General features: G+C 44.7%; 1 protein-coding gene across 8 annotated transcripts in view; it reads left to right on the top strand.

The window, feature by feature from the left end:
* Positions 1-12880, top strand: part of LOC127007891 (uncharacterized) — a 212392-nt gene that overhangs the window by 34656 nt on the left and 164856 nt on the right. For all 8 annotated transcript variants that reach the window (XR_007760681.1, XM_050879351.1, XM_050879345.1 and 5 more), the window contains one exon: positions 9535-9622. Coding sequence is in view for 7 of the 8 variants with exons in the window: in XM_050879351.1 (XP_050735308.1) it covers positions 9535-9622 (88 nt within the window). In the remaining variant the exon portion in view is untranslated. The remainder of the gene's footprint in view (positions 1-9534; positions 9623-12880) is intronic.

Here is a 12880-nt window from a genome sequence, read left to right as displayed (position 1 = left end):
TCAAAACAAACAGTGACTGTGAAAGCGTCCCTTAGTTACTTCACAGTGCGCACTTATACACTTCACCCTGAACTTAGGTGTTTTTCTGTTCTTTTCTTTCCCTGATTTTGGTTTTCTATGCCCTTTTGCTATTTTCCACTGTTACTTTTCACCGTCGCTGCCATGCATTACAGGTCAAAAGAAGAAGAGGAAAACATCACTGGGAGATCAACAGTTTTCATAGACTTGATAAAAAGTTTTTTTGACTGTGGTTCCCCAGCACGGGGTGTTCTCTTATCTTGTTAATCAAGTAGTAAGCAAAGCAGCTCTGCCAGTCCATTTTACGAGTCTCTTGGTGGGCCATCTTCCACTGCTCCTCACTCCTCAGCCACTGCCGTCGTCTGTTTGTTTACATGCAGCCGTGAGGTACCCACGTACCCACGCTCGTACTCACAACTGTTTTCCATTCATACGGACAACCAACAACTCGCTCCTGGTTAGGCATACGGGCAACCGAGGTTGCCCATAGCCCCAATGGTTGGACACCACCTTTTAAGGCAGTTGACGGTAGGTAGATGTGACCCGTACATGTCAAAGCAACGTGAAACTCGTGGCGGTAATGCGAGAAAGTCGGGATAATAAGAATTTAGGACTAAGCGCTAAACTCGAGGATCGCGAAACTCGGATAGCGCGAATCTCAAGAGGGTACTGTATATTTTTCCAGACTCCATTGTGATAAAAATGAGCAACTTTTCTTCAATAATTGTTCCTGTACGTTGCACCAGTAAAAATCTGGAATTTATCAGGAATCATGGAATTCCAGCCAAATGGTCAGTCCAAATCATAATCTGATTTCTCAGTGAGTTATACAGATGATTTTCTACAACTTTTATTGAATGAGATTCATTCCAGAATGAAAAAAATTACAAAAATTTACCAAAATTATTTATTGAGTTTCCCCACAACTTTGGCTCTCTGTAAATTTCCTCATCAAAGGTTATGAACTACAGTACCCTCTCGAGTTTCGCGATCCTTGAGTTTCGCGATCCTCGAGTTTCGCTGTTAGTCCTAAATTCTTACCATCCCGACTTTCGCGCATTATCAGCCTGACTTTCGCGCTGCTTTGACACGTACGGGTCACGTCTACTTACCATCGGCGTCACGCACGCTACCTTTAAAGGTAGTATCACACTGGATGTTTTCCTCCAAACATTGTGGCTATGGCAAGAGAGAGAGAGAGAGACTTATCAACACGTTATCCGCGTTTGAACTTCCCGCTGCCTCCTGCGAGCCCCTGACTCGAGAGGAGGTGTGTAGCTTTACTCTGGTTATGAGCCCCTCTCATGAAAGGTGAGATAGAGAGGATGAAAACAAGGAGAAGGGTGTGGGGAGGGAGGGTCAGAAAGGAGAGTCAGGTCAGGGCTTTGGTTAGGACATGACCTGACTCAGATCAGGTCATGTCCTGACTTGTCATACACACACACACACACACACACACACACACACACACACACACACACACACACACACAGAAGGGGAATGAGAATGGTGTGAAGAGGGACGGGCAGAAAGGAGAGTCAGATCAGGGCTTTGGTCAGGACATGACCTGACTCAGGTCAAGACATGACCTGACTCTTTTCTGCCCCTCCCTCCCCCCACCCTTCTCATTTCCCTTTCTGTGTGTGTGTGTGTCATGATATGACCTGATTCTCCCTTCTGCCCCCCCCCCCCCTCTCATTTCCCCTTATGTGTGTGACGCACACCTGGAAAAGTTGCTGGTTGCCCAAGCTGCCGCCAACGCGGTGGGAAGAAAAAGGCCCAGTGTGACACCAGCTTACGGACAACCAACAACTCGCTCCCGGATGGGCGTACAGGCGTTGCCAGTAGCCACAACGGTTAGAGCCAGTGTGACACACCGCCCCAAGGCAGCGAGGCCGCTGACCGGGTGAGCGCCGGCGATGACGTCATCAAACTCCCAGTGAATCACAAGTGTGTTTTCATAGCTCAGCTGATTGTCAGGCTTCATCTGTGGCTTAAAACGACCCGTTCTCTCTTCCTGTTCTCTTCCTTTTTCCAAGGTATGTATTTTGAGATAACAAGGGAGTAAAAGAGGAAAAAAAGTGAGCTCCAGGGGGCAGCATGAGCCAGTTATAATGGCGCCACTATAAACAGTTGCCTGCGCCATGACGGGCTCGGGGCCGACCATCAGGCCCAGATGGATAGTCTACTGGTGCCATATGTAAAAAAAAAAAAAAAAAAAAAAAAAAAATGGTTGGAACAAGTAATGCTTTTTCAGTGTTTTCAATACCTCGAGTTTCGCGATCCTCGAGTTTAGCGCTATACCTTCGGAACGAAGCGGGCGCGAAACTCAGCCCTAAATTTAATGGATTAAAAGGGGGGAAGGGTGGTTCGTTGCTTGAAAATGTCCGTTTCTTGAAAATACTTACATATGATAAATACCGGTATACAATTAGTCATCCAGGGATATCCGTTCTTTCCAACAAGTACCACAGAAAGCGTCAGCTGACTGGGCTGTTGCACAGCAGAAATACCCCCAGACTAATCCGCCCATGTCCGCCCCATGATTGCCGAACAGCCCTGTCAGGCAGCACCCTGCTCCACCAATATTGTTCCCAAGTAATAGCTGTTTTAACCATCACCGCCGAGGTGCCCGGCACACTGGTGACTGGTGCGCCGCGGCGGTGTGTCTTGTGTGTTGTGTTTGGTGTTCACGCCATGCCACGTGGCCGCTTCATCTTCTTCTTGTGACCTGTACGGTTTTATCGCTGCAAGTTTCCCCCTTCTCTCTTCTGCTTATTTACACTTTTCTTACTGAGAGAGCCCAGGTTCGATTCCCGGGCGGAGTGGAAAAAAATGAACTATTTCCAATAGTTAAATTTACCTTAATTAAGTATAAATCATCGAAGACATTATCGTTGCCATGTATTGCCATTATCCTTCTCCTAGAATCGTATTGTCCTGTCCACTCAGACATCGTGGCGAGTTCAGAAGCGCGTGACCAACAGAGTGTACTGAGTAGTGACTACTGACGGGCTTGCGACTTGCGAGAGCCCGAGAATACCAGAGCTGTACGCGTATTGTATACATATCAAGGCAAGGGTTTGGTTGTTTGCCGAGAATAATATTTCATTACGCAATACTAACCAAAATTGCATCACTTGGTTTCTTGACTGCCAAATTTAGAAGTTGTTGATTCCAAAATGCAAAATTATTATATTTCACTGCCAAACACGTTTTGCTGCCAAAAATGGCTAAATTTGGCTGTGAAAAATGCCTGCTGGCAACCCTGGTGGCGGGACCAATGTTAACACGGTGCAATCCACCGCTCCGAAGAGTGATGGATTGCACCGTGTTAACACATATCACGTCAGCCTCCACACCTGCCTCCCTTCAAGCTCGGAACAGTTTTTCTTTTTTTTATGATTTCATGATATACGTAGTAGTATACATAATATTATTTTTCAATTTATTTTAATAGGATTTTATACGTGTTTATTGCTATTTTACGATTTTGACGTTTCTAAAGCCGGTGTCACACCGGACCGTTGAGATTTTGTGGTCTGTTAAATCCGAAATCTGTTAAATCGAGGGCCGAGTGTACTTATTTTATTGTGTGTTGTCTGCATGTTGTCTGTATAGCCACGTTGCGCACTTGGCGACAGACTGCGATACACTGAGGCTGCCAGGCTGGCAGTGGGGCCCTGTGGGAGGGAGGGCATATTGTTACGGGTATGGATAAAATTCTACAAGTGTGACAATCTCGCACTGGCAGACAAAACTTTTTTTTTATAGTTTCTGCTGTGTTGTGAAATGATCTGACAACTGTTTCTGTCACAAATCATTAAATGATTGACTACAATGCCAGTTGTACACCCGCTGCCTCCTGCCGCTGCAGCTGCAAAATAGCTCGCAGAATGAGATTGAACATGCTTACTGTTTCTATATTTAACTCACCGCTCACGAAGAACACGAGTGGACAAACTATAACAAAACCAGGCAATTTGGAGCAGCGAGTAGCGGGCTTTTTTTTTTTTATTAATGTTTACTTTTTTGTGCCCTTGAGCTGTCTCCTTTGCTGTAAAAAAAAAAAAAAAAGAAAAAAAAATAATGTTTTCCTGCTGTGTATTTCCCTAGTGCTCATGCGTGGTATACAGCAGAGTGATTTATTTCTGCAAGGAGGTATTTCTTGCAACATCGGCCAGTTAGTGGACCACCACCACCGCTGCTGTATTCTGTCCTGCTCTGTGTATTTCCGCCGCCTGACACTGGGGGCTGAATGAATTTAAACTAACCAAACCTAACTTAACCTAACATAACTTACCTTCTGGGAGGGTCTTCGCCCCCTTCGACTCCTTTAATAGGGGGCTTTGCCCTCCTTGACCCTCATAACAGGGGAATTCCCCCACCCTCCCTCGACCCCCTTCTGTTGAAAGAGTTCTTGGGGAGTGTGTGGTGATTCAGATGTAGGCAATGATATCTTGCCCTGAGTAAAACACCGTCTTTCTGCAGATTATTTTTCTATTCTCAGGAATCACCTGTGACTTCAAGAACAAAATTAAGATCAGATCAGATTCGTGCCATTGTTTTGGATGCCAGATTAACGAGGATCTGCTATACCTATTTGTAGTACACAGGGCCTGAGCTCAAGCTCGGTCAGTCATCATCATTTCATGGACGCCTGCTCCTAGGAGCTCCCACCAGGGGATGGCCACGGCAGAAGAGCTTCCAACTTTCTCTATCCAGACACTCCCTCCTTGCCTGCTCAAAGTTTCTCAAAGATCTTTCCCCCCTCTCCCTAATGTACTCCTGCACCCTATCCCTCCATTTCACTGGAGGTCGTCCTCTAGCATTCCCTCCCTCTATCTCACTCACATACACCCTTCTGGTCATCTTACTCTCCTCCATTCGCTCCATGTGGCCAAACCACTTTAAAGTCTGTCACTTCACTTCTTCCACCACTCCACACTTCTTCCCTTCACCCCTGTGACACATTCTAAAACACACTTTCATTACTCATTCCATCCATTCTACTCACACCACAAGCACTCCTCAAATAACTTATTTCCACTGCCTGCACTCTAGACCTCTGACTTTCATTCCAGGCCCATGTTTCACTTGCATATGTGAGGGTTGGTACTATTATTGTATTTCTCAAATCCCTCTTTACCTCCATGCTCACACTTCTGCCAAATCCCTTCATCCCAAAGACCCTACCACCCTTCTTCCTTGCAATGCCCTTTCTCTTGTCTCTCCCTCCATACCATATGCTTACACATAACTGATCCAAGGTACTTAAACTCATTGACCTCCTCCATTTCTTCACCATTCAAAATTATTTTGCATTCTTTTTCACATTCAATTCCCACTCTATATGGGCATACAAAATCCACAACCTCACTTCTACTTCGCTCACAAACCATCACTTTACTTTTGTTGACATTTACTTTCAGCTTTCTCCTGTTACAGACACTATCAAAAACACTGACCAAATTTTGTAGGTCACTTTCATTTTCTGCAGTGAGCACCGTGTCATCAGCAAACAGTACTGAATTCAGTACCCACTTCCTTCCCTCATCGAACAGTCTTACTCCAACTTCCCCAACTTTGCCCTTCATTTCTCTAATGACACCATCCATATAAATATTGTATAACCATGGTGACACCCTTGTCTTAAGCCCACTTTTATCTCAAAATGTTCACTTGTTTCTCCAGTAATTTTGACGCATGCAGATGCATCCTCATAGAAGGACTTTATTGCATTAAGTAGTATATATATATATATATATATATATATATATATATATATATATATATATATATATATATATATATATATATATATATATATATATATATATATCTATATATCTTTAAAACATCCCACAATGCAATCCAATCGACTCTGTCATAAGCTTTTTCAAATCCATGAAGGCAGCGTATAGTTTCTTTCCTTTTGCTGTTATTTTTTCTACTACCATCCTGAAGGCAAATATCTGATCCACACATCCCCTTCCCTTCCTGAAGCCTCCTTGCTCTTCACTGATTTTCTCTTCTGTAAGTCTTTGCACCCTCTCTATTATGACTTTTCCATATACCTTTCCGGGTATACTCAGGAGACTTATAGTACCTCTATAGCTCCCACACTCCCCTCTCCTGCCCTTCCCCTTGTAAACTGGGACAATGATGGCTTTTATCCAGTCTGCTGGCACCCTCCCATGCTACTTCACATATCTTGACCATCCATTTAACAACTACATCTCCTCCACACTTCAACATTTCTGCTGTGATTCCATCAATTCCTGCTGCCTTTCCATTTTTAATCTTTTTATTGCCTGATTTACTTGTTCATATGTTATAGTTCTTTCTTTCTATACTCCTCCTCTACCTCTACTCAAAACTGCTGCTGTTACAGCTGCTGGACGTCCATCCTCAAAATTCATTAAGTTTTTGAAATAAGTTTCCTTTCTTTCTCAAAACTGTTCAAACATGCATTCACTTCCTCCCAAAAAGCTTCCCTTTCTCTCAGTCCTTTTTTGCTCTTCACATCTACTGGTGCATAAATACACACCCATGCATACTTCACTAAACCTACTTTTCCTCTCACCCACACAGCTCTTGATCCCTTCCAGCCATAATCAGGCACACCATCCCACACTCTCTCAGACATCACCATAGCACACCCTGCCTTACTCCTGCCTCTATACTTCTCATCCATCCCCGTCCATACAACCCCCCAGGCACACCCTCCCACGTACCCTCCCTGCCATCACTCACACCACTCCCTCAAATATGTGTTTCACTCCCTCCCAACACATCCACTCTACCATGCACAAAATTGTCATCACTCTCCTCATCACCTAAACCATTCACATTAATAGGCACCAGTCTCATGCACTCCTTCCTTATCTGCCGCCCTCTGGCCATCGCTCCTGCCTCTAAAACTTAGTAAAAGTATCAGAGGCCACCAATGGGTGGCCAGTCCAATGTAGTGTTATGGAGACTTGCTCCTTGTCAAGGCTAAAAGGATTAAAACAAAGCAGCTGATGGTCACGGCCCCCCTCCCTACCCCGCAGGGTATAGTAACGGTGCGCACCAAGTGAAGGTGAGGATGGGGTAGGCTACCCTCCCAGTCACAGGGTAGCCATATTGCTCCTTTCCCAATACCCTAAACAAGGGAGCTCTACGCATTGGCAAAAAACCGCACCTCGGATAAACCTCATTGGTTACAATCCTGCCACTGCGCATAAAGTGGCTCCAATAATTCATTTCTGCACTTTTAGCACATGTCCCGAGATTTCATCCGGTCCCGTAGCTTTCCTTCCCTCTAAAGTTTTCATCAGCTGTATCAGTTCCCCTTTCTCAGCCTTTACATGATTTAGTTTTCCTTCATTGCAATTTTTGAGACCCCGGACAACGTCGTTTTCTTTCGTAAATACTTTTTGATTTTGATTTTTTTTAATATATCTGTAATTTCTTTGTCCTCTTCGTAGAACACATTTTTTCTTTTAGCTTTTCCACTCCTTCATTTCTTTTAAACTTCCCGTTGAGGAATTTATAAAACATTTTTGGTTCTTCTTTACATTTAAATACTATTCTTCTTTCAAATTTAGCTTCCTCCTCTCTCCTTATTTTCACATATTCATTTCATTCTTTCTTATATTTGTCACTATTGTTCTTATTTGCTCTTCTTTAAATTCCTCCATGCCTTATTGCTATTTCTTCTTGCTGTCTCACACATCCGTCCAAACCATGTTTTCTCTCCTTTAATTTTTATTGTGTAGAATTGAACATATATCTCTATTCCTCTGTTGTAAATATTCATAAAACGGTCATATTTCTCTTGAATGTTAGTACTCCTCTTCATATCAGTCCAGTCTACTCCACCAAAGAAAGTCATCTGCCTTAGTGTAGTTTTTCCTTTTTTCCTTATAAGCCTCTTCTTGATATTCACATCCTTCCAAACTTTTCATATCCAATAGTCACGGTCGCTCTTTCCTAACCCTTTCATTGCTAAACGCTCGCAGCGAGCGTAAGGAGTATTTGCTGGTGGTGCTAAATGCCCGCTGCGACTTCCACCCGCACTCAAATCTCCCGCGTACGAGAGTGTTCCAACACTAATTCTCACAACACAGGATTGCCAATTGAGTGTGTTCTTCACTAAATTTGGTGGAAAATCATATCAGCCCAGCGCGGCAAATCTACGGACGAGTAACTGGTGGATGTTCTTGCCCAACATAGCAGCATTTTTGCATAGCTTCACCTGTTGCAGTTGGCAATGCTCCCTTGCCAGAATCTGAAGGAGAGATGTCCGCAGTTCCCTCAATATGGCTGATCATTCCGCATGCACCGACATAAGTGTTAACATTCAACACTCCCTGAACGTGCATGTATTTTCGCAAGAGAGGCATACTTAACCGCCTCCTATAGATCTGGACCTCCTCTTCCCAATGGTGTTTTTGGTTTTTAGCTGTGATGAATAGTTTTTGAGATACTGAGGTTAAAAGAGACCCCCAATTGGGCTGCCCGACTGCGCCTGAGGGGATAGTCGCGTCCACACTGCACACAAGGAAAGGGTTAAGGGTCACTCATGACTGGCTCCTTTATCTAACTTATCCTTTATCAAGTCTTTATGGTTGGTCATCCCTTCTCAGCCTTGTTTCTCCTTGCACCCACTGCGTCACCAGGTTATCTGTTGCCAGCTTCAATAGTTTACTTCCCCAAGTACAGTAAAACCTCACCATTTGCGCGGCATTAATTTGCGGCCATCATCCCACCACTTGCGCAGGTGGTCTTGCCATTTGCGCACCTCGCCGCTATGGTAACGGCGTCTCACTGGCAGCAAAATGGCGTCCGCTGATCTTCTGAGGACGTATACCAGCCGCCAGTGAAGAAAACTGCCAACGCACACAACACGTCGTTTCGCGCCATAACCCGATCGCCTCTCCTCGTCTCGTGGTGACTGCGAGTATTCGATGTTTTCTGCCTCACCTTTGCACCGCCATCATGCTGCACGCAGCGTCATCGAAGCCTGAACCCCGGAAGAACCCGATGATGACCATAACACAGGTGGAAGTCATTAAGAAGGTGGACACTGGAAGAAAAAAGCCAGAGATTGGCCGCGAGTATGACGTGTTTCCTGCCAGCAGACCTTTTTTGCTGGTAGGGGGGTTATTGGGCCGTGACCGCCCATATGTATTTTTCCCCATCGGTTATTGAGTTCGCCATTTGCGCACCTTCAGACCGCCTATATTTGCTCAAATGGTGAGGTTTGACTGTATTTTCACCACCCTCCGTTGTGTGTGTGTGTGTGTGTGCAAAAGAGAGAGAGAGAGAGAGAGAGAGAGAGAGAGAGGGGGGTTAATGATTCACCTGGATTTTTGAAGTCTTTACTATCCACATTTTTATCAGATTTTTTGTGTTTCCAAATACCGTGGGCCTGATACGTGGTTGTGGTTGTGCTGTGTAGTGACGCTAATGAATAATGGTGGCATGAGTGGTGGCGTGTAATGCCTCTCCTCTTTATGACCCACACAGATCAGACATCCGGCACATCATGTCTCGGCAGCGGTCAGCATCCCTGGCGTCCCTTGAGTACTACAGGACAGAGGACACCACCCTGCAGGTAGGTGCCTTCCCTCCTGCCACCCACCAGTACGCCTCCCTCTGCCAAAACCCCCTTCTGTCTCCCATCACCCACTTGCCACAATTTCTTTCTTTCCCTTGGTCTTTTTCCTCCTCTTCCTTATGTTGGCCATTCTCCTCCCCCACCTTTTCCTCAGACATCTGAAGGTGCATGCTGGGGTACCCTGGCATGCAGGCTTGGCTCCTGTAATTGCTTGGTTATTTACAGACTAAGGGCCGCTTTCACAGTCATTTTGTTTGTTTTGATCGTTACCAATGGCTGTTATCGCCGCTATAGTATTTCCACGCAAAACTGGCTGACGGGGTAGTGGCGGCTGCAGGGTTAGCCTAGACCCGCACCTTGCCACACACTCTCAACACCTCTCGCTTCCTCTGCAGCTGTTACTACCCCATAGGCCAGTTTCACGTGGAAAACTATAGCGTCGATTGCTGCCATTGGTAACGATTAAAACAAACGAAGTGACCGTGAAAGCAGCCCTTAGACTTGCCTCTGTCAAAGAGTGTTAACATTCTTTGGGCAGAATCAGGCCACCTTTGGACTCTGACCCTTGCAGCATACAATGTTAGGACTTTGGAAAGGAGAAGCAGCTTGTCTATATTGTTAAAAGAATTGAAAAATATTAAGTGAGACATGATAGGTCCCAGCTAGGTTAGGGGGATAAATAAAGATCTCATGATATTGACTGATGGATATATCTCATGCTATAAAGGTCCTTTAGATGGGAAAGAGATTGGGGTTGGATTCCAAGGTGACCACACTGTAGCAGGGAACATTCCTGGGCATCAATGAAAGACTTGTGGGAATCATTATCAAGATCAATAAAAGATACATGATTAGGATACTTCAAGGCTATGCACCAACATTAGATTACAAAATTCAAGAATTAGGAAAGTTCTCTGAGGATTTATAAGTAGCAGTGAAGAAGCATCAAACTCAGCTTCCATTAGTCATGGGAGACCAACTCCAAAACAGGGAGCAGAGTTGTCGCTGAAGCAGCCGACGACAAGTTTGGAAGAGTTATTATAACAAGCATGAGAGGTTGACTTTTTACATAGAGAAACAGTATAAGAGTAATAAACACATTTTTCAAGAAAAGAGCAAACAGAAATTGGACATGTGAAAGGCAGAATGGAAGGTCATGAATTGTGGTCCAAGCTAGAAATTGTTAGACCTTTTCTTTTAACATATAGTAGTTTTCATGACTGTTTATAGACTATTTTTTGTGGTGAATCTGAATATGATGAGTGCCAGACATAAAACTGAACATTTTTGTAAAAAATGCAAATATCCAAGATTGGTGCCTGGAATCCAATGAAACGCTGAGAATGAATTGAAATGTTTATTAAAGGTGTAAATTATATGTCATATTTTATATTTCTGTTGACAAAACAATCAGATAATATTTCTAGATATACGGTTATAATGATTTATCCGCACATGAAACAAGTGCACACAGACTCTACATCATGATGGTATCACATGACGGGTTATGAGTGTTCACTTTTAGAAATCAATTCCAGAAATACTGACAAAATACTATGGAGGGGTTGCACTGACGTCTCACTGCTTCGCTTTTGTTTTAGGAAAAACAACTGTCAGCCATTTTGGGAGGCAAGAGTGATCAGCTGAGCCTCTGCCCCCTGATGATGGCTGGCCCGTGCCTCCCGTCTTCATGACACAATCTAAGTGAATATGCAAATAATCTGGACAGTGAGGCTAGGCTTCATTATATAACTATCCATTATGCTGCCAAATGATGATGGACATACAGTATATACATTTATTATCAAACTTCAAGATATATTTGATGATAAGAACAATGAATATATGAATAATTTAACCCCGGGCATCCCCGGGCGGTGTTTTGTAAGAGCATAAGAACGTAAGGGGTTCGCAAAAAGCCCAATGACCTATACTTGGCAGCCCCTGTCTACCTACCGCGAGTGGCAGTGTAGCACCTATCAGTAACAGTAATAGATGGGCCTCGAACACCCACACCCACACAGTAATAGATGGGCCACTAACACACCCACTCACACGGTAATGGATGGGGCACTAACACACACACCCACACGGTAATAGATGGGGCACTAACACTCACACAGTAATAGGTGGGACACTAACACACCCACCCAAAAGGTAATAGATGGGGCACTAACACTCACACAGTAATAGATGGGCCACTAACACACCCACCCACACAGTAATAGATGGGCTACTAACACACCCACCCACACAGTAACAGATGGACACTAACACACCCACCCACACAGTAATAGATGGGCCACTAACACCCACACCCACACAGTAATGGATGGACACTAACACACCCACCCGCACAGTAATAGATGGGCCACTAACACCCACACCCACACAGTAACGGATGGGCCACTAACACCCACACCCACACAGTAATAGATGGGCCACTAACACACCCACCCACACAGTAACAGATGGACACTAACACACCCACCCACACAGTAACAGATGGACACTAACACACCCACCCACACAGTAATAGATGGGCCACTAACACCCACACCACACAGTAATGGATGGACACTAACACACACCCCGCACCGTAATAGATGGGCCACTAACACCCACACCCACACAGTAACGGATGGGCCACTAACACCCACACCCACACAGTAATAGATGGGCCACTAACACACCCACCCACACAGTAATAGATGGGCCACTAACACACCCACCCACACAGTAATAGATGGGCCACTAACACACCCACCCACACAGTAATAGATGGGCCACTAACACACCCACCCACACAGTAATAGATGGGCCACTAACACACCCACCCACACAGTAATAGATGGGCCACTAACACCCACACCCACACAGTAATAGATGGACACTAACACCCACACCCACACAGTAACAGATGGACACTAACACCCACACCCACACAGTAACAGATGGACACTAACACCCACACCCACACAGTAACAGATGGACACTAAGACACCCACCCACACAGTAATAGATGGGCCACTAACACAAACACCAACACAGTAACATGGCGGAGAAAAGCTGAGAGCTCTCTTGCGGTAAATATTTGCCTCCCAAAATCGCGGGCCTTTGCGGGGCAGCTGAGAAGTGATCAGCTGATTGCTGATGATGATGTCATGTACAACCCTTCTATAATGTTTATAAGAATATATTCACACGGTATTTATTCCTGCTCATCATCACTGTCATCACTGCTGTCTATGTTTA

The sequence above is a fragment of the Eriocheir sinensis genome, chromosome 4 (genome assembly GCF_024679095.1).
Source record: "Eriocheir sinensis breed Jianghai 21 chromosome 4, ASM2467909v1, whole genome shotgun sequence".
NCBI lineage: Eukaryota > Metazoa > Arthropoda > Malacostraca > Decapoda > Varunidae > Eriocheir > Eriocheir sinensis.
Note: the sequence above shows the minus strand (reverse complement) of the source record. Positions and strands in the feature narration are given on the sequence as shown.